Source organism: Mixophyes fleayi, chromosome 12 (assembly GCF_038048845.1).
Source record: "Mixophyes fleayi isolate aMixFle1 chromosome 12, aMixFle1.hap1, whole genome shotgun sequence".
Classification (NCBI taxonomy): domain Eukaryota; kingdom Metazoa; phylum Chordata; class Amphibia; order Anura; family Limnodynastidae; genus Mixophyes; species Mixophyes fleayi.
This window is the reverse complement of record NC_134413.1, coordinates 9,707,326-9,731,386: the sequence shown is the minus strand read 5'-3', so window position 1 is coordinate 9,731,386 and position 24,061 is coordinate 9,707,326. Positions and strand designations below refer to the sequence as shown.

Sequence of the window (24,061 nt, the reverse complement as noted above, 5' to 3'; positions counted from 1 at the left end):
AAATTCAGTGTACTGGAACTGGAGTTTTTTTGTTTTGTTTTATAAATGGGCTCTGATGTAAACGTTGCTGCGATTAAAGAGCTTGCGCGACAGCCTCCATGTTTTACTCCCAGAAACCAGCGATTTCATTTGATCAGGCTCTAACCAGCTAGTTGCACAGAAGCTGATCACTTTGTTCTTATTTTTCACTTGGGGGGGAAGCAGGAAAATTAACACAAATGTTTGCAAAACATCAATTAGAGAAAATAAAATCTCTATCTCTGTTCATAAAATGATACACATGGCACATTATCCCCATAAACCCTGTGTAACAGACTACAACATTGTCTCCATCCTTGCGGTACTTTCCGCACCGAGTATTAAGCAATCTGTAAAGTTTTGTTGACCATATTAAATAAAAAAACAAAAAAAAACAAACACACGACTCTTTATGTATTATGTTAATGTAACACAGATCACCCCTAAAACATGCAAATCATCTGTAAATTTGCCAACTGAATATTCTAAAATCTTTGGTTGTAAATATTAAACTTTATTGCGTTAGATAATTTAACACAATTCAGAATAACCGTCCCAGCTTGTTTTGTTTGTTCCACAGCAGTCGGTAGATCACTTGGTAAGGATGGTATATATCAGAATAACCTTTCCAAATGGTTGTGTTTTACTGCAACAGTAAACATTTAATTTCCGGAGCACAGTGAAATATCTGACCAATAAAAACAAGACTGCATATGCAAAACTTTAATATTAATATGTATTGTTTAATTAGAAATCACTATTTTCATATAATGAAAATGACTAGTGTAATGATTAAAATCCCCTTTATCCGACCACTGAATTACATTATTTATACATATAATACAGAGGCATTAGAAACCACAAAAAATAAATGTTTAATAGATACAAAGGATATTTATCTTAACAACAATTTCCTTTTCCCTGGGAATTTTCTACACCCAAAGTCATTTCTCAAATCGCATTTTGCTATTTTAAGTGCAAACATTTTTTTTTTTTATCTTTTTTTTTTTTTTTAATTTAAAAAACCTCACATAACTAAAAATTGCAGCTTCCATCTTCCTGAATTACATTTCAAGTCAATGACTTGCTTTCATATCAAGTGCATTCCAGACGCTCATCTAACCATTGTAGGTTAAGACATTATCAGTGCAATACACACAATTGTGAATTAATTCTTAATAACCATCTAAAAAAAACAAAAAAAAAAAAAGTTACTGGGGATTTTCAATAAACATACTTTATTTTACATTATATTTATAAAGATTAAATTACATTAAAAGTTTAAGTATAAAGCAAGAAGGAATGAACGTACTATTTAATTTCACTGTAACGTCTAAAGGAAGTTGAGTGCAATATATATATATTTATATATATTCTCTCAACCTCTATTTAAATTATATACACACATATTTGTCAAGGAACTTGGGTGAGTAGTCATGATGACGAATAAACCAAAGCTCAAATTTTTTTTCTATCAAGCATATTTAGAATTAGTGTGTTTTGGATTTTTATTATCTGAAATAGAAATCCATGTGAACGTTTTGCCGTGTTCTGTGGCTGAAGGACAGCTCCTGGATCCTCTGGCTTTACGTCTGGTCCTGTTGTGTATGTTTTGCTAGCAGTAATGTGAGGACTATACTACTGTCCCACTTGGAGAATTCGCTTGGTTTTGAGAGGACAATAAACCCTGTGGACAAAGCATCTTTTATTAATCAAGAACAACAAACCCGATGTTAATTCTTACAAACAATATACACCTTGTTTGTTACCGAGTAAGCAAATCCATAAATACCTGCAAATTTAGGGTACATATGCCAAAACAAATTGAAAGCAGTGTTAGCCGTTACCTTCTCGGGTGCAAGATTTAAAGATCACATCTCACCCCTCCAACTAGCATGGACCACAGGGATACCGGTTGTTCCCGCTACATTCACCACCTCCCTCCGCCGGTTAAAGGTCTGCTCTTTTGGGACTGACACCCTGGAAACCTTTGAATGCATGGCGAGTGCATCGATTAAGCTTATTGGACGGTAGCCCATCCAATCCGCAAATTTCACTACTGGCTGTGCTTCTTAAAAACTCTCTGGAGATCAGACTGTTAAGCGGCTGAGGAAGGGGGGGGACGGACCAGGTATAGGACCCGACGCTCTATGCTAGTCAGGAGAAGTGGTTTTATTAAACATTTTTCTAAAGCATTTAAGAGCACATTCGTGCTACCAGCTAATATTACATTTCTTATTAGCTTTCTGGTTTCTCATTCTAATCTTGGGCACCGAAACCTTCAGTTTAGAATCTCAACCATAAATAGCAAATTACAGCACTGGTCACCTTAAAAGGAGAACAATCAAATAATTGAAACGAATAGATATTTCAGCCAAATTATTGATCCGCTGTAATATAAGTATCCCAAAAAATACAGATACAATCTGGAGTCCAGGCTAGGTAGTTGCTGTCAAACAGATATTTGTAATAAATTCCCAAGTTATACATTTCTTTCCCATTTATGATCGATTACATCACAAAAATATTTTTCCTAATTTGTTGTCAGTTTTGCAATTTTGTGATTGTCCCCTTTAATGTGAATGTATTGCATTGTATGAGCTATAGGCCTTCCAAAGCAATACATTCACATTAAAGTGGGTTGTTTAGCTTAAAGTGTGAGCTCAGAGTGATTGTCGGGGTTTATATAGTTCTTCCAGGGTCTCAGATTTCACTCAAACCCTCTTATCCTATGAATGGACGTAGTAACGTTAGCTCAGTATCTTACACAATAAGCAATGACAGTCTCCCAGGAACCCACCACACATCCACTAAAATCCCAAAATTAGGTGTCGGGATCCGTTTTATCACATAGCCATTCAGGCAACCAGGTATATATAACACCGGTAATTCTGGCTTTATAGAATAAACGTGAACCTTTCACATTTTATGCGCTGCAGGATACACCCCCTCCATAATCTGGATGAGGGATTAAGTACAGTCCGGCATATGGTCCATTCATTAACGTAGGATCTCAGCATTCCTACATAGTGACATCTACTCTTATTCCCCTGCACAGACGGGTGGCTTAGTTTCGGAGCAAGTGTTCCATTGTGGGTCGTTCATTAAGGAGGGGGTGTGTGTGTGTGTGAGGGGGGGGGGGGGGGTCTGGCCCAAGGCTACAAGCAGAAAACGACAGTATATACAGCAGCACGGAGCAGATAGTGAGGAATGGCAATGATTGGCAGTTTACTTCTGACAGTGGAATCAAGGAATACTCAACTTCTCTTCTTAGTAGAGGTCAGGAGCTACTTAATATCAGTGTAGATGCACTTAATGCTTGGTCAGACTTTACAGCTTTGAGGACTGGAATGTGAACAGAAGCAATAAATAAGGTTGTCAGCTGATTGGATGGCTACTTCTATTTGTCCAATCAGAATTCTAAAACCCAGTCCTCAAACTCACATGTCTGCACTGTGCCCACTCCGATACACCTCTCAGTGTTCTCCAGCTGTGCAGGCTGGAGGCGGCAGAGGATGCAGTACAAAGTGCTCCTTGCTGGGGAGGGGGGATTCCCTTATGTGCAAAATAAAAGGTAGAGGAGCAAACAGGTCCACTTAAGTCACTGAATGTTACCTGCAAGGGTATAAATAACAGAGCTGTGCTAACATTCAACCTTTAATAAATTAAAAAATTGAAAACCAACATGCCAGAGCACTGGGCCTATCCAGCAGCTCAGATCAGTAGGACATCCTGGACTGAACTCTGCTTGGAAGCCTGGAAAGATTTATTGAATATATACACGTGCTGCAGAGGAGGCGTCCTGCTAAAAAAAAATAACATCCAGTATTACCCTTAGAAATAAAGGGTTTTTCTTATGTATACTCAACATCTGACAGTTTGAATGACAGGACTTCCAGGTATTATTTACATGTTCCAGAACTAAGTAACCCAACCCTGTACCTTATAGCATCACTCACATAAAACACCACAATCCTACAAACTACAGACTGAGATCTATGGCTTCCTCGCATCTCCTATACGTCATATTTCAGTTCCCTTTTCCTGTTAAAGTGCAAGTTCTATGGGGCAGGGTTTTCATTCCTATCCTTTCTCCTTGCTGTGTAACAGTTATAATGGCCGACTTGTGACTACACAAGTACAAAATCATACCACCAATTTGTATACTTCTATGGAAATAGGAAGCTCTGTTAGCCAAGCCCTCATTTCACTATTGAATCACATCTGTGAAATAGTACATTTTATCTGTGACCAAAGGATATAGGCCAACCCATCGCACTTGTGAGATCCCCACATCACTCCCCCTTTTACATCACCTACTGACATAGGTCTCTGAAACATTGAATTTTGTACATGTGCCTGGTTTCACCTGCTGTTAGCAATAAGACTTGCAGTTGAAAATGAACCACTTAGGTTCAGAATTGAGCTACATTTGCCCTCAAAATCTTCCAAGTCACAGAAAATCATTTTAGTGCAGGCATTAAAGTCATCAAAGTATTGCGGCTAGTCTATAGATACAGATCTATCTCGTCTTCTGGAAAATGTAGTAATCAGCCCAACTAGAAGATTTTTGCTACATCTCTCACACTGACACAAAGACACATGCTGTTGGGAGACCCTGTTCCTTCTATGAGAACACGCTACACTCCATCACCTCCCGACACAATTACAGGAGTGGACAGGACACGACCTCACAAGATCAGCTCAAATCCAACCTCTCTGGTTTCATAAATATATCTGCATCTTTGTAGAACTAATGTATATACCTCATTTCATAGTCCATCAGCAACAGGATGATAATTCCATTACTGCTTTTGCTGTTGCTACTGTGCCTTAAATAAATAATATTCAGTGTATCCACTAGATTTCCCAAAAGGGACCGTTCCATAACTAAACTCACTACATGCAGTACTAAGCCCTATGTACAGAGTGTTACTGTAACTGTCACATGACTGTTCTATTCCTGTAAATGTTACATTGTAACCAGGGGGAACTGTTGCTCAACGTGCGATGTAGACGAGACTCCACGCGTTTCTGGTTCAGCTAAAGTAAAACATTCACAAATCTTATTACTGGTTCAGCCACTCAAAGGAAAACTATTTTTTAAAAATGTCTCCATCTTTTAGAGCCGATTCTCTCTATGTGTTGTCAGATACTTTGCCATGTCTACCTAAAAAGCCCCCCTACATTCTTAGTATGAGTGGCGTCTAATAAGCAGCACAATCAATTAAGTAAAAAAAAAAAGAAACACCCCTGTAAAACACTAATTACATTGAGGAGAAGTCTTGTTCTCTGCTGTGAACATTACACACATTTCCTAGATAACAGGAACATATGAAACACTTACCTGAAACAGGCAACAGGCTTCTGAGCTCTATACAATAAGATGCACCATTTTTGGTACTGCATACTCATCTCTCAGAAACATTTGAAATTTTAATTTTGTGCACGTTTTCCCCCTTTTAGAAATTTAGACACTTACATTTTTTTTTTTTTTTTACTGTAATTTGCCAACAGAATATCAATTAAAAGGGGAAGAGAAAAAATAAAAAATGAAAAAAAAAAATAGCAAATTAAAAGCAATTTTGTTTAGATTTTGTAACTACACCCTCCATCACCCTACCCGTTTCCTTTTAGACATTTCCGATTATTTAGACTACATACCAACTGGCATTTTCCTCGAGTTAAAAATGTTGTAGTGTGTATACCCGACGCGTTTAGCCATGACAAATGCAAAGGATAGTGATCCAACACTACCAGAATGCACCAAGTCAAACAAAAACGCGTCAGTTTACATCGGTTTTATAGGAAATAAACACTCATATAAAAACATTGGTATAATGCCAGTGGGTACAAGTCCTTACACAGAAAAATCATTAGACCACTCTTGTCCAAAACGTCAATGGACACCTTTTCTGATCTTTAAACACTGCGCTTCCTTTTTTTTTCTTCACAGCTGTGAAATATTTTTACAGAGAAAAGGCTAAAAAAATTGAGAAAGGAATGTTTAAACATGTTGCCTAGCAACAGAATGAGTTTAGGATCTAATCAAGAACGATAAACCATAAGGTGGAAGGGAATAAAGTTCTATTGAAGTTTGGGGGGTGCACTTTAGTGGTGAGTGGGAAAATAAATGGAAATTGGAAATGTGCAGATTAATATATTTACTGTTATTAGGAAACCTATTTGGGCAAATAAGTCACTTTTTCTCTAAAGCCTTTTTTTTTTTTCTTTACTAAAAACTCACAAATGATGACTTCTAATAAAAATCACTACACTGGGTACTACAGTTTACTGTAAAAACAGTACTGGAGAAGCTGCGACAAACCCTGTCCACCTGTCAATCCAGGGAGCCTGGTACTTGAAATAGGATTTGTACCTGAAATGGCCTCTGGAAAACTCAGGAACACATTTCTCCAATTTTACAAATAGGATCAGTTATACACAACATCTAACCATGGAAACAATTACTACCGTTCACCGTTTCCAAGGTTAAATGCTGTCTAGGAAGATCAACTATTCACAACCTGCTTGTAAATTGGTAGCATCAGTGTGTTATTGAGTTATAAGCAGTTAATTTCAGGCAGACGTCCCACTTCAGATATAAGGAGTCGTTAAAAAAAAAAGGTGTAGTAACCAAACTAATGATTTTAAGTCTGGCAACATAACTTGAGTGGAGTTACTCTTTAAATCTTTATGTGTACCTGCCAAATACACACACATTGAAGGCAGCCAATTTGTGGGTGGAAGCAATATCCCCATTGGACAGGTTGTATTCTTTATTTTTAAATAGTGTTAAACACTATTTTAAATAGTTGAAGAAAAAATCCTTTGACTATAAACAAAAAAAAAAAACATAAAAAAATAAAATAAAATACACTGAAGAATCGGGTCACAGAATGTTTTTACACTAACTCACTGAATTTTGCAAGGTGAACACCTAACTAGAATGCTTTTAAAATTAGCAAAATAATTTGTCAAGTGTTATAAGAAAAAGAGTTACACATCGAGAGTACTAAAGAAATCAAGGTAACCGTTTTATTTACAGAAATACAGATCTTATTAGCTTAATAGGATAAAGTTGCGTCCATGTTTGGTTTCGCTTCTAGATGGACTCAATAAATACACTTTTGTTTCTTCAAATCAATACATTAACAGGTGCCTCCGATAAGTAAAGCCGGGCCACAATTCATCCCCACACCTCTCTATTACTTTAAATTAAGCTTCCACTGACTGCAATCAAGTTCTGCCTCAGTGTTCTGAACGTTGGTTTTGCTGGGAAAAAACACATTTGTATTATGTCACAACGTACAGTGCTTCTGGTTAATCTTTGCTGTTATTTATTATTTTATTTTGTTTCTTTGGTTGGCACAATGCGCTTCAATCGTACATGTAGAATTATTCCAACACACCGGTTGCTGTGGCAAAATTTCAAATGATTCAAAACAGTATGACATGCAGTAACCAAAATATGTCTCAAAAAGGAGAAAGAAAAACAAAAAAGAAAAAAAAAAAAAAAAAAAAAAGGAAAGCTTTCTACATTGAATTGGAAAGAAAAGTTCAGCATTTTTTTCCAGAATGTTACAAGTGGACCCATCACTTATGCACAGTGGAAGCAGCCATTAGGTGGGAGGAGCCAACATGCAGCCCATCAAATCACTAGGCGCTCGTGACATCACTAAGGTCATGAACGACAAGCTCCTGGCGATTTGATTGGCCGACAGTTGATTTTGCCCACGCAATGGCTGCTCTGCCGCGTTTCGGTGACGCGTCAACTATAAACTACCCAAATTCTAATCTTGACGCAGCATTAAGGATTAAAACTTACCACTTTACCAGGCCTTGCCCATGTGCAAATAAATCCTTCCTGACAAGCAGTGACTATACAGTCTTCAAGAAAAATAAGCACAGTTAGTCTTTCGTGTGCTATCTTTTTACAGATAAGAGGCTCTAACAAAGGAACGTCTTCCATCCTGGGGCACAGAGGGGTCCCCAACGTTTTAGCAGGGTCCGTTTTGTTTTTAGTAACTAGGTTCAGTTTGTCGCTACTCTTGCTCGATATATGTCCCATACTGTGGTTCCTCTTGTGGTCTTTGTCATGATGCCTTTCCTTGCGGTCATGAATGGACAGAGTGGCAAACTTGCTGACGCCGGACGCGATGGCGCTGTCCACGCTGCTTTTGCTGCCGGTGTTGGACACGGCAGAGTGGGGAAGGCTGTTGGACCTAGGGAGAGGGGGAGGTATAGCGTTCCCTGGCGTCGTGACGCTGTTGCCGTTACTTCCTGGGTTGGCAGCGCCACTTCCCGCGGGTGGGCTCGTAGCGTTCATAACATTTGTATGTGTTCTTGTTCTTGACAAAGGCTGATGAGGGAATAGGATGTCTTCAGTCAGGTCCCACAAACACAGCTGCGTGTCTTGGCCTACCGAGCCAAATCTATAAGTCACGCTAACTGGACGACTGTCCGTAGAGTTCCTTTTCGACAATCTTGACTGCGTACTGTTCGCCCTGTCTCTACCAAAGCTGATCAGTTCTTGAAAATCTTCATCGCTTCCGCTAAACTCCATGGGGTCGGTTTCTTCTACACTAGTGGTATTGGGGTCAAATGCCACCACGCTGACCCAAGACTTGTGTCCCTGACCTCTGGCTATTACTCGACAGTCAACAAATGACCAAACGGTTACCAAGTCATCCTCTCCGCCCGTCACAATATACTTCCCGTCTGGGCTCCAACACACACAGAGGAGTCCCCCAAAGTAGCTTTTCATAGTACCATGTAACTCCACAGAATCGAAGTTAAACACTCGGAGAAAACCATCTTGGCTCACGCAAGCCAAGAACTTCCCGTCCGGGGAAAAAGCAAATTCGTTAAGGGCGCCCTCTCCAACAGTCCATTTCAGCAGAGGGTTGCGTGTCGACTTGCTCTTGCATGTATGAACGGCAAAGTTTTCTCCTTGCTTAAGTAACTGGTAGTGGGGCGCTGTGGTACCACACGTGTGCTCCACATTATACAAGTACATGTTCCCACTGGAATGAGCTACGAGGAAGAGACTTTCGGAGCCCGGGACCCATTTTACACAAGTTACTCTGGACTTGTCTATTAGCCGCTGTTAAAGAGAAGATGAGAAAAGCGGATCATGTTTAAACATATAGAAGAATAAATCAGTTAAAGTGAATGACAAACGGTTTCTTTATAATACAACAATACGGGTAGATTTTCGTAAATTTTTACCACTTTTCAAAGTCTCCCCCCCCCCCATTCATAACGCCACATTCTTTGTTGCATGAATATCATTTATCCAGATAAAACTTCGAGTTATTTTGTGTTCAAGGTACTGATAGAGACATGGAAAAATCCACAGGACACCACATCAATAACCCAAAATCTCTCAAGCCAACCTCTGAGCGAAGATAACCATCTGCCCTGGGACTTTTAATGAGCCATATTGGGTGAAAGGATGAGGGCATCGGTATACAAGAGAAGCACCTGTAGCTTGAGTAACTAAGCCTGAGTTGTGTTCTCCCGTTTACCAAGTACCGCATAGTACATTGCTAAGGGTCATCTAACCCATGCCCCCATTACCTTATATTATCTGCCACCCAGTAAGGGTAGAAAGCTGCCGCTGGTCAGTACCGTAGAACGATGCCATCCAAAACATTCCAGCTACTGAGATGTGACATGTACATTTAACGCGGCATCTTGGATGGCTGTAGGACCTGCCCAATCAGGTGCCATGTCCAATGCACTGCCCCTCCCCATGCACTGTAAGGGGTACATTTTTAAGACCTTCCACCTATCATTTCTAGAATGTATTTGATAACCGATAGCTAGAATCTGAAATAAAATACTATCACCATAAACAATACCATAAATGCAAAACCAGTCCAGACGCCTGACAGGTGAGACGAAGGGCTGGGTTTAATCATTGCCTAATACAAAACTACTTTTATTTTCACCCACCGGCAGCTTCCAGTCCATAAAAAGGAGGAATGTAGAATATATTTTTTTATTATACTTTTTAGCATTATACAGGCGTCAGAGATAATTCTTTTAAAATAAATGTGGTAATTATGTAATATTGTGTAGCTTTGTCTCTAATAGGCAAATATTCTGCCGCACAGTTTTGAAATATCACTTAAGTCAAACCTACAGGATTATATAACATTACCCTCAAGAAGGGCAAGGTCAGCACCAATCAAGAAAAGCCTCCTTGTCACATGATATATGTGTATTCAGCTTAGTAATGCACAGCCTAATAAGTGAGGTGTCTATACATATACAACCACCTTGTGTTTCACCTGTCTTCAGCAGGCTGCAATGGTAAAGTGATTCTCTAACTGAACAGGCAGTGTTTGAGTGACAGCTGGGCAGACATGCAGCGTGTTGATTGGTTGATTGTGGGAGAGTGATGTCACAGTAACACAAACGATTGTAGAATCAGCCCTTTAATTGTATCACCGTCCTAAGCTTGTATGTAGGGGGGGGGGGGGGTCTTCAGCACTCTGTAATGGAGCGGGGATGTAATACTTCATAACGGAGCTGCAGAATAATGTCTGTAGCAGTGATACAAATGTAGTTTACCGATTATATCTGAATGTGTCAGATCTGGTGATCCTTAAAGTGGTTTGATTACATGTGTGGATGTGTTGACCATAGCAACCAGATTATAGCTATCATTTATCTAGTACATTCTAGAAGATGATCGCTAAACACTGGCTGGTTGATACAGGAAACACCTCATTTCCTTTTTAGCAGGTTGGATACATTTACCCCCCGGTGTCCACCTCTTGCACTAACAGAAACCTCTATCCTTACCACTGCTAGGATTGTATAACCCAATGCAAGGACTCAAGTCATATCTCAGTACAAACTATAGACAAGATACATCATCATATATTTATATAAATAAAGAGATCTTAATCTCCCCAGATTGGGGAGATGATCACAATGTTATTTGAAATAACATTTCTGCCATCTTACAATCGTATAGCTGTCTAAAAGGGGGGACTCAAACTTTGTGTGCATCTAACAAAATAAAACCATAAAGATATTGGTTAATATTAAACTATGATCCAACACCTCATGTTGTCAGTTTACTTGATACACAAAAATATGCGCGCTGACAACTGTCTTTTTGTTTTGTATACATAATGGCATTTATATTGCCCAGCAGCTGGTACCACATATAATATGGGATTAGCAGTAAGCGAGCTTATTTCTTCTCTGGCTTTGACTCAAACTTTCTGGTCCCGGGAGTAAAACTGGCATATGGCGCTCACCCACAGAACTGACCACACAAGTTTTGGTATCTACATTTTTATTTTTTTTTATGTTTTCAATCCAAGCTCTTAGAGATGCAGCATTTTTGAGCGGCTCAACTTTTCTGCCAAACATTTTCCCCAAAATTACAATTACGGTCGTGACGGCCACGTGACCAGCACAAACTTTGCAAGGTTTTAAACCAAACTATCCCAAAAATCAGCTCTTCGCTGTATTATGAAAATGTACACGATGCACTTAACTTAGATTTGATAGATATATCTAACACATTAATAGACCATGCACCACCTGTAAACAAACCTACCTCTTCATTAAATAACTTGCTTGTTTCCTTCTTAATAGGGTCTATAAGCTGGACCTGGCCTGCGGAGAACCCCACCAGCAGAGAGACGCTCTCGGCCGTCGCTGTGAGATGATTGAAGTCATGACACGTCGGCTGCGTTCCTTTGTAGATCCGCTTGTCTATAGGTTTGCTTAGGTCAGCCGCCTGGGGGGGGGGAAAAGAAGACAACGTGAAGCCCTCTGTACAAGGTGAAAGGACGGCAACAGTAACATGTTTCACCGTTTACTCTTCATTTCAAAACAAAGGTTATACAGAAAAACAGGACTGCAGATAATTACAGTCCCTTGAAAAAGGATTCAGTCCCTAACTTAATTTCTTGCAGCAGATTCTGAATATGAAATAGGATGAAGGCGGATTTTTATCTCTTATTTTGCTTTAGAGCGACAATGTTTATTGACGTCACCTACGTACGACACTAATTCACAGCAGATGATCTGTTAATAAGTATCCCCATCACAAGAGGTCCTACATCTGGTATTCCCCAAACCCCGTTATCGTCCCCCAAAATACAGTGAAAGTGAAGAGGAAAGTGCAACAAATCATACATATGAACAAATGATGGTGATGACAGACACATCTGGGGAGTACAAGAACATTGAATGCACAGAGAAGCAGAGGAGTGCGGAACAGAGTGCAAGCAGAGGGGTGAAATAAGAACAGCGGCACAGAGCGAGGGGCAAAGGGCAGACAGCCCCAGAGACCCCACAGTAATGTGCCTGGGGAACTAATGAACACTTTGTGGTCACCTCCTAATATTCCGACTCCCAGCCACGCAGCCTCATACATGGCTGTCTCGCTCAGACAATCCGTTACGTTTAATTGTAGAGAACACACATCTGTATGCTCAGCGCTTCATAGCAGGGAATCCCGAGTCCAGCTACACAGAACCCAGCAAGGAGCCAAATATAAATACTCTATACAAATGGCTGACCGCGGATGCCAAAATGCAGCACCCCCATTGTTTCTGGGCCCTGTTTCATGTCTAAGCAGTAAATAAAAGGACACATGGGAGGTGTTCCCCCACAATTACATGCTACCAAACCAAAAACACCCACACGACTTAGGTACAAACGTTCAAAAAATGTACAAATCCCTGAGTGTATTGAGATTAATATAAGAGTATTTCTGTGTCTCAGGTTCGTTCGCACATGTTAGGAAAATGGGTAACACATGGAGAAAAACAAAAAACATATCACTGTGTGTTGTAACACAATTCCCATGTGCTTTTACCAATACAAGCTAGCTGTGTTAACACATGAACAATTATCTACTTGGTCTATTTTTAGGTGCATTTCAAGCAGCCCCCCCAACAAGAAAGTAAATAAACCAGATTCAGGTAAATAAACTAAGAAATAAAAGAGCAATTGTCAAACTGCAATATTGTGAAGCTCTGACGACTGCCCTGGTGTTTACCCAGGGAGGGTGGGGGTAACCGTGCCAGACATGAAGGGGTTAATTTAAGCTGCGTTTTATATTGATGTTCGCTTGTTGGGTATTTTCTCATCGATTTTATTCTGAATCTTTAGTACATGTACAATACAACAAACCCCAGAACACAGCCAGGAATTATCCAGAGCATAGAAAAGTTACGTTAGTTTGCAGTTTTAGAAGCTTTGAAAGCCCTGCCAAGGTCAGTGAGGGAACTCGTGCCCATTGCTATGGTGATCGGTGGGGAGGAAGGGGGGAGACTACAGATAGATGGCAGGTGATGTGGCTGCACGGGAGAACGCTTGTATGCCTTAAAGCGCACCAGTTACCTGCACACAGCGGAAGCCGCCATATTGGGGGGGGGGGGGGGGCTGAGTCAGGTTTTTAGTCCTTTCTGGACCTGACCACACCCCCATGACATCATATATCCCTCTTCACTAGGCCACGCCCCCTGATGCTTTATTGCTAGAGGATGAACACAATGCAGTAAGATTGACAGGAGCGTCCTGATACAAGATAAGGGGATTATGAAGACCATGGCAGATCTATGGAGTGGCGAGCTCGACAGGAAGACCAGCAATACCTTCATAGAAGCTGGGCAAAGTCCTCTAATAAGAATATTACCTTATCCCTCGTTATTTACATTACAGAAATAAAGAGTGAATATTTAAACATAAGTATACATCCTTAACATTTTGGTACGGACATTGCAAACCAAGTAATCACAATGCCAGGGGCTAGTGTTCGCAATAATTAGCATATCAAATGACCACCACAATATCCCGGCACTCCTACGAAAATCATTTGGAAAATGACATTCATTCATCGGTTTGAGATGTTACTGCACCCTTTAATTGGAAGAGGCGAACGCCACTAATAACAAAGCTGCGACAGAAGATACATTCTTAATTCTGAATTCATTTCATGTAAATGACTCTCCTCGGTAATCTGCTTCTAATGCTCCGAGGTCCCTAAACCTCCACGTCGTTAATGCCTCCTGCAAATCTACGAAACAGGGAAGAGATGAAAATCCCCTGGCTGGTGGACTGTAATCGGATTTCAGATCACCAAGGGGGGTAGTCGGTGGGGTGCCAACTGTCAGCATCTCTACTCTGCAAATCTGGCAGCGCACTTGGGACACTCCGGCAGAATAACCAAACATACAACAGTTCCACCCCCAAAAACAAATAACCACCAACATCAAACACAGTGCTTATAGAGAATAGCAAAATATTAGTTATAGGCCAGGCGCTGGCATCTCCTGACACATGGACATGATGCCAATCTACAGATGTGATTAAATGCAGAAGCTGGTATAACCAAACAGTTCCCTGGCTGATCGCGGCTTACACAGCCAAATATCAATAAAACAAAATAAGATCATAGTCACTGTCTGGAGCCAGAATGAAATCTGGGGTGGGTGGGGGTGACTAAATCTGGCCAATATTTAGAGGATCCAACATTTCACCTAGTGCAGAATCCTAGAACAGGTGGACAATGCAGACAAGTGTGACTGAAATACGAGGATCTAAATGCTCCCCCAATCTGCAGCTGATGAGACCGTGAACCCACCTATAAGGAGTACAGCAATGCACACAGAGGTTACAGGAATACACAAACAACGCTCTCCCTCCTTCATCCAAAAACAGATTTTGCTTTCAGCAGCAAAATGTAAACCCAGAAAGCCTCTGCAAGGCGGATATCTACACACAAGAAATAAATATGCAAATAATTAAAGTATAAGGAGGTTTGTTATGAAGACTCGGCCAGTATGATACTATTCCATTTCGGTCTACTTAGATTGCACAATAGGCTGTTTTTTAAAGAAGGAAACATGAGGCTTTGAAAAGGTCTGATGGAAGTAGGAGACAATGCCGGGCATCACGAGGGAGTGTTCACACGGGGATGACACAACTTTAATAGAACAAAATATCACAAGTACAGCAAGATAACAACATATCTGCAGAAATGACTAAGACCGGTCGAGAGCAATGATATGTAATATTACTTGTTTCATTCTGCCCTGAATAAGTGCCGACATCGTGAACTACTGAAAGGTGACGATTACATCGACGGCATCATTATCTCAATACACAAAAACAATTAGCAGCTCAAAGTGCACGTGCTACACGGTGCAGACAGTCATAGCCTGTGACATGCACAACCTATTGTCCAACCAGAGACATGCTCACTCCTCAAATGTACCCCCCTCTAGATTGTAAATATCACTCCTCATACCTATACTCATGCAACCTTATAGGGTACCGTCTTGTGGCTCTATGTCATGTATGCTGTCCCATCACTGCACAGGGCAGTATATACATCATCATTTATTTATATAGCACCACTAATTCCGCAGCGCTGTACAGAAAACTCACTCATCAGTCTCTGCCCCATTGGGGCTTACAGTCTCAACTCCCTAATATACACAGAGAGAGAGAGAGAGAGATAGAGACTAGGGTCAATTTAATAGCAGCCAATTAACCTACCAGTATGTTATTGGAATGTGGGAGGAAACCGAAGCACCCAGAGGAAACCCACGCGGAAAACATACAAACTCCACACAGATAAGGCCATGGCCGGGAATTCAACTCACGACCCCAGTGCCGTGAGGCAGAAGTGCTAACCACTGAGCCACCCTGCTGCCCACATGCACTTTATTTTGCTATTAACCACCAACTGCTTTTCAAGCACCTTCATGTGTATCATAGTGGATAGAGGATACCAATACTGATTAACCAGTTAACTAGATAGATCATTGCTTGGAAGTCTTTCATCATGGTACACAATAATTATACTAAGCGATATTAAACTTCCATGAACACCCCCCCCCACACACACACACAAAGATTGTAGTAGTTTTGTTTCCCAATTCATACACTATGTGTCTTATGTCGCACTAGTTTGTACACAAGTAGGATGTTCTGGGGGACCAGTGACCCCCATTTTAGCTGTACTCGGAAAATACATTAAGGCTTAGTGTAAAGCATTTTCCTCCCAAAAGCCCCCACCAGCAGAGATCTGACAATGTGGGGTATATTTATTAAGCAGTGGTTCAGACAAGCCGCCTGATTCTGGACCGTCATTATTCAAACTGCTAATTTTCTTAAAGGTGAAGTCCATCCGACAAGACAAGAATCAGAAGCTTGTCTGAATTGCCACATAGTAATTATAACCCATGGTCAATTCCTACAGAAAGTAAATAGTTTATGCCCACCCCCTTTGTGGGCAACACCCAAGTGCAGCTCACAAGTATGGAGGAGGACAGAGATGGAACGTACACTCCTGAGCAGGAGCAAGGCATCATGGGAAAAGTAGATCAGATCCACAAAACAAACTATAGGACTACTGAAGGGGTCACCAAATCTAGGCAAGAGTTATGCACCAGGGGAAAACCTTAAGAGCCACAAATTTCTAAGAGGAAAACAAAAAAAAAAACGTATCCACTTGCCCGTGGCTAGGCAGCGACAGTGAGGATGACCTTCTATAACCCTGCGTCTGGCACCGCAGTGCCAAGCTCCATCTCAGAAGACAAAACGTTGATCATGTCTCTCTTGCACGACTAAGAAGTCAGCAGTTCTTGCTCACGGATTTTATCAACACCACACACTTAACAACGTCACTGTAAGTAGAGGTTCCGATGGCCGGCTCTACAAACAAGCAATGATCTGGCTGCAGTGGTGAGTTTGGCAGTGGGTAAATCTTGGAGATAGATACACAACGATGCATGTAAATGCTCAGAAGGTACAAAACACAAAAACAGAAGATCAGACCTGTGGTTGTATCAGAGTTTTACACAAGGCAGCGAGTGTCCAAAGTACACACAACTAGACTGCCAGGTGCCAACTTCAAGCCCAGTAGACACCTACACATTACGCAAACCCTTTCAAGTTAATATTTCTTACAAATAATCTCCTTGATTAATATTCCTGACGTAATTGGACACGCAGTCACAACGCCACTGCCCGTGATCAGTCTTGTGCAGCTGCTGCCATATTGTGACCACAAGCATATGCCCAACCACAATACCAGGAAGCGTGAAACGGATTTCATTCTCATTTCAGGTGTAGCAAGAAGATTTTGTACAATGGATGCATTGCCCGATGCCAAAACACAATACAACATTGAATCAAAACAGTGTCAGAGAGACAATGATACACTAACAACAGTGGATGCTTCGGAGCACCTCTCCAAACCCTCAAAATGAACAGATTCAGATATGAGCCACAAAGGAAAGACCCATTGCACTGTGATTGAAGCGTTTCATTCCCAAATATTAGCTCAGCAACAAAGGCGGCCATCCACAGGCAATAAAAATGGGGACAGGATAATATCCCCCACTGAACCACGGCTTACTTTCATCAAGAAACATGACGGGAAAATGAAAAACAAGTTTCACAATGAAGGCAGGGCAAATCAGTTTATGCAGAGAGGATTATGGAAGACAAGTAGAGCTTGAAATCATTTTTAAAATGTGACCCATTTCATTTTCTGCCTACACACACACACACACACACACACACACACACACACACACACACACACAAAATAAAAAATACAAAGTATAACTGTGCTTGAGCAACAAAGACAGGCATCAGTGCCGGAGAGTAGTCTGGGACTTGTAGTCCAACAGGTTTCCTATTTGCAATACTGCACTGGAATACCAAGATCCCTTTATAGGGGTGAATGATTTGTTTCTTTTAGAGCACTTTAACCAAAAGGATACTATGAAATGCCCAGCTATAACATTTTATAGATCAAGCGTTTAACCTTGCTTTATCTATTAACCATTTACATGCATCACCCTGCAGAGATCTTCCAACAAAATGATTTGGTCTTTTTCTCTGGGATAATTAAAGCTGCTCATTAGTTGGGTTCTACGATTGTCTGACGGTTCTCAGCTAGTAACGAGCAGGATCCAGCGTGCTTCTGCCAATCTGCAAAAAATCTGTATAGTACTGGTGCAGACTTCCAGAGTACCTTTATGGAAATCACCAAGCAAGGAGTATTAGCCGTGACTTGATGACACAGCAAGCATCTGTGTAACTCTATGAGCAGTTCCTCAGCTAACAAATGATTCTGCTTGGCAGTACTCCTGCAATGCATGCTGGGTGCACGCTAACAGGAACAGGCTTTAATACAACAGGGCTATTAAACAATTTCCATAAATGGGGAAAAGCCACAGTAAACAACCGCATGAAAAACAAACATTTGTATGCAAAATACACAAATGCTAAAATAAAGTCAGCCCCAAAGTAGAATTAAACAATGAATGTTCAATAAACACAATAACATTACTTATCTGCACTGAAGCCTGCATGCTATACCTATTTTAATAAATAAGGGCGCATACTTTGTCTATCTACAGATCAATGTCCACAAGTGGATAGACCATAATGAAAACCTGTGCACCAATTGCTGGCATTCGTTTTATGTACTTTACCTATATGGAAGAAGCAATTTGCGGATTTTCACTCAGTGAAAGTTTCTAGTTAATCACAACTATAAAGCGCAGGTAAATATTATCTATAAGGATTAGTATTAAGGTTTTAAAAAGACGTGGCGAAATCTCTAGTTGATACTTTACCACAACAAACTTAAATCTAAAAACCAACACGGAACAAAAGTGAACAGGTTGCCCATAATAGCCGACATTATTGACATAACTAAGAACTACCTTAATAAACATGTAACGCTCTATACAAAAGTAGCTGTCATTGTGTTCCGAAACATTTTCTAAAGAACGTACAGAATACTAAAAGATGACAGAGACAATAAATGTCAATCCATTGGGCAGCACGGTGGCTCAGTGGTTAGCACTTCTGCCTCACAGTGCTGAAGTCATGAGTTCAGTTCCCTACCATGGCCTTATCTGTGTGGAGTTTGTATGTTCTCCCCATGTTTGCGTGCGTTTCCTCCGGGTGCTCCGGTTTCCTCCCACACTCCAAAAACATACTGGTAGGTTAATTGGCTGCTATTCAATTGCCCTTAGTCTCTCGCAGTCTATGTGTGTATGTTAGGGAATTTAGACGGTAAGCTCCAATGGGGCAGGGACTAATATGAGTTCTCTGTACAGCGCTGTGGAATTAGTGGCGCTATATAAATAAATGGCGATGATGAATCTATTTATTGGAGGGGGGCTGTCTGAGACACTTTGTCCTTTTTCTACAGCCTAGTAAATCACCAGTAAACCTTTATGGGATTTGTTTTACTTTTTTTTTTTTTTTAATTAGAAAGGAAAATATTGACGATATTACACATAACTAAGTCCCATTTGCAAAACACCAAGCGCCTTGTTTAACAATAAGAACAAAGGGAAAGGTGCAGATTTTCTCTTGGACAGACCATATTGCACAGCCTTATTTATTTATTTAGCATACAGGGACAATACCAGCTGCTGTTGCATGTAGCGCACAGTATTTGGCAGTTTCATTTTTACACTACAATTTAGAGTGGGCTCAGGACATGCACCCTCCCAACTCTAACACCCCTCCCCCCCTGCAGTGCAACATGGTTTAGCCAAGATGCACATTCCTCCTTTTTCAGCTCTGCTTCTAACCTTAAGCTGAGCCCTGTGTGTGTCAGGTCACTGGCTCCAGGTGAACCACATCTCTAAATGGGGCCCAAAGTGTATAACATCTAAAACATCCGTGTACATGTGCAACAGCGCTGAGCAGTAAAAGTAGCTGCTAATAAAGAACCTCCATTCTTGTGAGACACCTATAACTATTCATGTGACCTAAAGAGAACAGCTGACACTCCACTACATCCCCTGGCAGCTGTGCTGAGGCCTTCGATCCAAGACAATACTCTGCCCGCTGCGCAGAAGTCCTCATCCAAAGAAAGTGTCCTGGAGGATCCTGCCAGAGTAACCAGCAAAGAGGTTCTGCAGCAGCCCCACACACCACCCAGGAGCTGGTGAAGAAGCCTGGTGGTGGCAGCCACACTTGCAGTCAGCAATTGGCTGGTTTAACCAAACTGCACCAATAACGGCAGGTAACTGATGTAAAGAGGAACCCCCAAGCCTGCTGTACACCCCAGACAGGGCGGTCTGGTAAGGCCACTCTGTCACAACACCTATATATAAACACTTCTCTGTCCCGGGTTTTCACACATCTGAAGACATGTTTGAGTTGGAGCTGGACTCACCCTATTGCTATCCGGCCCAGCCAGAGACATGAGCTAATGTAGCAGACTCTTTGATCACACTGCTTAGGTTTATCCTGTGAATTGGCTTCTGCAGAGCCAACACACCCTTTGTTTCCTGGAAAGGAACGAGTCAAAAGGACTCAAGTTCAAATTACATTAGGTAAGCAAGAAATTAGTAAGGATGAAACGTTTGACATTGAGATTACAATATCCAGGTCATTTGCCTAAAGGTGACACAAGACACATGTGAAAAGTTCTCATACTACTGTTATATATACACAATGTAGTGATTACATGTAACAGTCCACAGACGGATTACATATTGCAAAAACTAGTCCTTCCAATGGCTCCATATCAATCAGCTTTAGTAATGTACAGGAAGAGCAGAGAGTGTATACTGCAATATGTTAATGGAATACACACAGTACAATCCAGATTCATTTTCTGCTCGCTGTTAGAGGCTCATATAATGAATGAATGACGTAGCCGCACATATAACGAGTTTGGTGACACTAAACCAGTGGGCACATTCAGTACTTCATCTCCCATGACGCTTAGACACCAGAATGACGGGAGACAAAGGTCATTACAAAACAGATAAAACTTGTTTCTAAAGGACCCTTAGGAGCCATTAACAAGCCACAGTTTACATGGTACTAAACACACGAGAATGATTTCTCAACTCCTCGTGAAAGTCACATATACAGACTGGCATTACTGTCAGTGTTGGAGTCCCAGCTTTCATGAGAGAGTCCTGAACCCTACTGATCAGATGATAGGGCTTAGTTCACAGCATGAGCAAAAATACTCCATGATGTTGATAGGCGTAATATGGGTAACAAGCTGTTGTGAAATTACAAGCCCCAGCATCACCTGTCAAACCCTGTATGGGAAGCTGGGAGCCACAGGTTGCCTAACATCATCCAAAGAATACAGCTTTTCATTATTTATGGATCACAGTCAGTGTATGTGGGGCAGACTTTCAGAAAAAAAAATGGCAGTATGCAGCAAACAACTTCTAAAGGATAGTGTCATTAAACAGTACTGTTCTGTACAGAAATACAATAGTGCATACTCAACAAAACATGTTAAATTATTTGATGTAAGTATATCCATTGAAGATTAGCCCTCAGAGTACAACATCTGCAGAGTCAGGGCATTACTGATCGGAGGCAGCATAATCAAGCAGAAAAGTCAAAATATATTTTCAGCAGACAGGAGAGAGAGCAGACAAACTACATTGTATCAAGTACAGTGTTTAAAGTGAGCACTTCCTAAATACGGTTCTCGGGAACCACTGACAGTGCATGTTTTCCATATCTCCTAGCTCTACTACAGGTGTATTAGCCGACATTTTAAAACAGAATACCATATGTGGCACTAAATATTTCACTACCGATACTATTATGCGACCTGGAAAACATGTGATGTTAGCAGTTCCAGAGGACCAGATCTGAAAAACACTGGTTTATATGATTGTCAAGAAAAACAAAAACAGACAAAGTAGACTTCAATCCAGGAAGGTTAAAGTGAAAACTATTGATGCAAGACAACATTGTTTATTCAGGTCAGTGATTTTATGATGTAAAATGGACTTTGACAAAAAATATGGAAAGGTGCAATGAGTAACCTTAAAAACATTTAAGTAAACAGCCGACATTCAATAAAAGGCACATGTATTGGTTATTTTATCAGGTGTAACTAAACTTTGAATCTATATGAATATTCTGCACTCAGAAGACATAACATTAGTCTGAACTGTATGGCTATATGTCCAGTAGTCAAACCCATGTACCCTTCTCTACAGATATCAGGGCCAACACAGCTGCATGAACCCACCACTTGGGTACTCTACATCTTTAGTTTCTGGACGACAATACAGGAGGCCTTACAGGTGGAGAATTGCTACTGTGTCATCTGCCAGTATCAACTACATATATTATGACTTTAATTTTTATTCTGGTATATTCAGTATATTGAAATGATTTACATACCAAACCAACAGGACTAATACATAAAAACATTGGAAGATCAAATCTTAGTATATATCTCATACACTTGTTAAACATCCCTGGAGGTTAAATGTGTCACACTGGCATTTTCAGGTAATTCCATATAAGCATCTTCCACACTGTGACCAAACTACACCTGAATCCTGAGATATTTACAACGATGCTGCCAGAGTGATCGATGTGCTAATATACAGCCAGCTGCCATATATCCCACGCACCCAAATTATATGCTGACACAGAAGTTAGTTACCCTGCATCTTAACATCACACTGTCATATACAGAATCAAAGAGCTAGGTCACCCCCTCTACTGCCACCTGTGCCCAATCCCATCCACAGACTGGGCACCCCCATGGCCAATCCCTTATGTGCCCTGCACCCCTTGCCCAATCCCCTGTGCCTCACGTGCCAGGCATCCAATGCCTAATTCTTCACATACCAGGCACCCCATGCCCAATCCCATGTGTGCACTGCACCCCATCCCTCATGTGCCAGGCACCAAATGCCTAATCCCATGTGTGCCCTGCAACCCATCCCTTATGTGCCAGGAACCGCATGCCCAATCCAATGTGTGCCCTGTACCCCATCCCTCATGTGCCAGGCACCCCATGCCCAATTCCATGTGTGCCCTGCACTCCATCCCTCATGTGCCAGGCACCCCATGCCTAATCCCATGTGTGCCCTGCAACCCATCCCTTATGTGCCAGGAACCCCATGCCCAATCCCATATGGGCCCTGCACCCCATCCCTCATGTGCCAGGCACCCCATGCCCAATCCCATGTGTGCCCTGCAATCCATCCCTTATGTGCCAGGCACTCCATGCCAAATCCCATATGGTCCCTGCACCCCATCCCTCATGTACCAGGCACTCCATGCCCAATCCCATATGGGCCCTGCACCCCATCCCTCATGTGCCAGGCACTCCATGCCCAATCCCATGTGTGCCCTGCAATCCATCCCTCATGTGCCAGGCACCCCATGCCCACTCCCATGCCCCATCCCTCATGTGCCAGGCACACTGTGCCGAATCCCCTGTGCCACATCCTTGTGCCAAGCACCCCATCCCTCATGAGCCAGCCCCCCCCCTTGCCCAATCCCTCATGTGCCAGGCACCCCATGCCTAATTCTTCACGTGCCAGGCACCCTGTGCCCATCCCCTCTGTGCCCTGACCCCATCCCTATGTGCAGGGTGTGGAGGAGCCCATGTGATGCCTCCTCTGAGAAGTGTTTTGTAACCTGACTCTGCAGTCACACTGCCGCCATTCCGGGGCCCACACCCCAGCGCCCGGCCCCGCCCTCCCCCGGGTGTCATTACCTTCCGGACGCCCTTGTAGATGTAGAAGTAGAGCTCCCGGCCCACATTGAAGCAGATCCTCTCCCCGTTACCGGACTGGTCGTTGACGTTGACGAAGGAAACCTTGACGGGGTTGGAGCCCTGCGAGTTGAAGGGCACCCGGTTGGGGCGGCTGTACTCGGAGTGAGAGAGGAGCTTGTAGAGGCCTTCCCGGGTGGTGAACTGGGTCTTAATTTCGTTCATTTCCTTCCCTCCTCCCTCCGCCGCCATCTTGGAAAGCAGCTCTCATCCTGACAAATACCCGGATCTCCCTCAGCGCGCATGCGCAGGCCAAGCCCTCGGGGGTTCGCTCACTAGACCGGACGGCCTCTCTGTAGGTGGCCGCGATCCACGTGACGTCATCCGCGCTTCTGCGCAGGCGCGCTCGTTCCATGGTGTACGGCGCTGTAAAACTGTCTCGTTGGCGCCCTCTGTCGAGCATAGAGAGAACTGCAATTTCTGATAACTGCAGCGCAGTCCTATTAGATTAATTGTTAC

At 41.9% G+C, this 24,061-nt stretch overlaps 1 protein-coding gene across 3 annotated transcripts; it reads right to left on the bottom strand.

The window, feature by feature from the left end:
* Positions 1-1,237: 1,237 nt before the first annotated feature.
* On the bottom strand, positions 1,238-23,855 carry WDR20 (WD repeat domain 20). 3 transcript variants are annotated; one of them, XM_075192480.1, is made up of 4 exons: positions 23,546-23,849; positions 11,603-11,785; positions 7,847-9,124; positions 1,238-1,705 (listed from the first exon to the last, which is right to left on the bottom strand). In XM_075192480.1, exons 1-4 carry the CDS (start codon positions 23,792-23,794, stop codon positions 1,652-1,654), a joined length of 1,764 nt encoding a protein of 587 aa, XP_075048581.1. In that variant the 5' UTR covers positions 23,795-23,849; the 3' UTR covers positions 1,238-1,651. The 3 variants fall into 3 exon arrangements, with proteins under 3 accessions (XP_075048581.1, XP_075048582.1, XP_075048583.1); XM_075192481.1 differs by lacking the exon at positions 7,847-9,124 and having other exon boundaries at positions 23,546-23,851; XM_075192482.1 differs by lacking the exons at positions 7,847-9,124; positions 11,603-11,785 and having other exon boundaries at positions 23,546-23,855.
* Positions 23,856-24,061: the final 206 nt, after the last annotated feature.

Excerpts from the sequence above, each read along its gene's own strand:
- WDR20 (XM_075192480.1), bottom strand. The coding sequence starts at position 23,794 with ATGGCGGCGGAGGGAGGAGGGAAGGAAATGAACGAAATTAAGACCCAG. Across the intron at positions 9,125-11,602 it reads GCAAGTTATTTAATGAAGAG|CGGCTAATAGACAAGTCCAG; the intron begins GTAGGTTTGTTT and ends TCTCTTTAACAG. Across the intron at positions 1,706-7,846 it reads GGGCAAGGCCTGGTAAAGTG|GGTTTATTGTCCTCTCAAAA; the intron begins GTAAGTTTTAAT and ends CTTTGTCCACAG.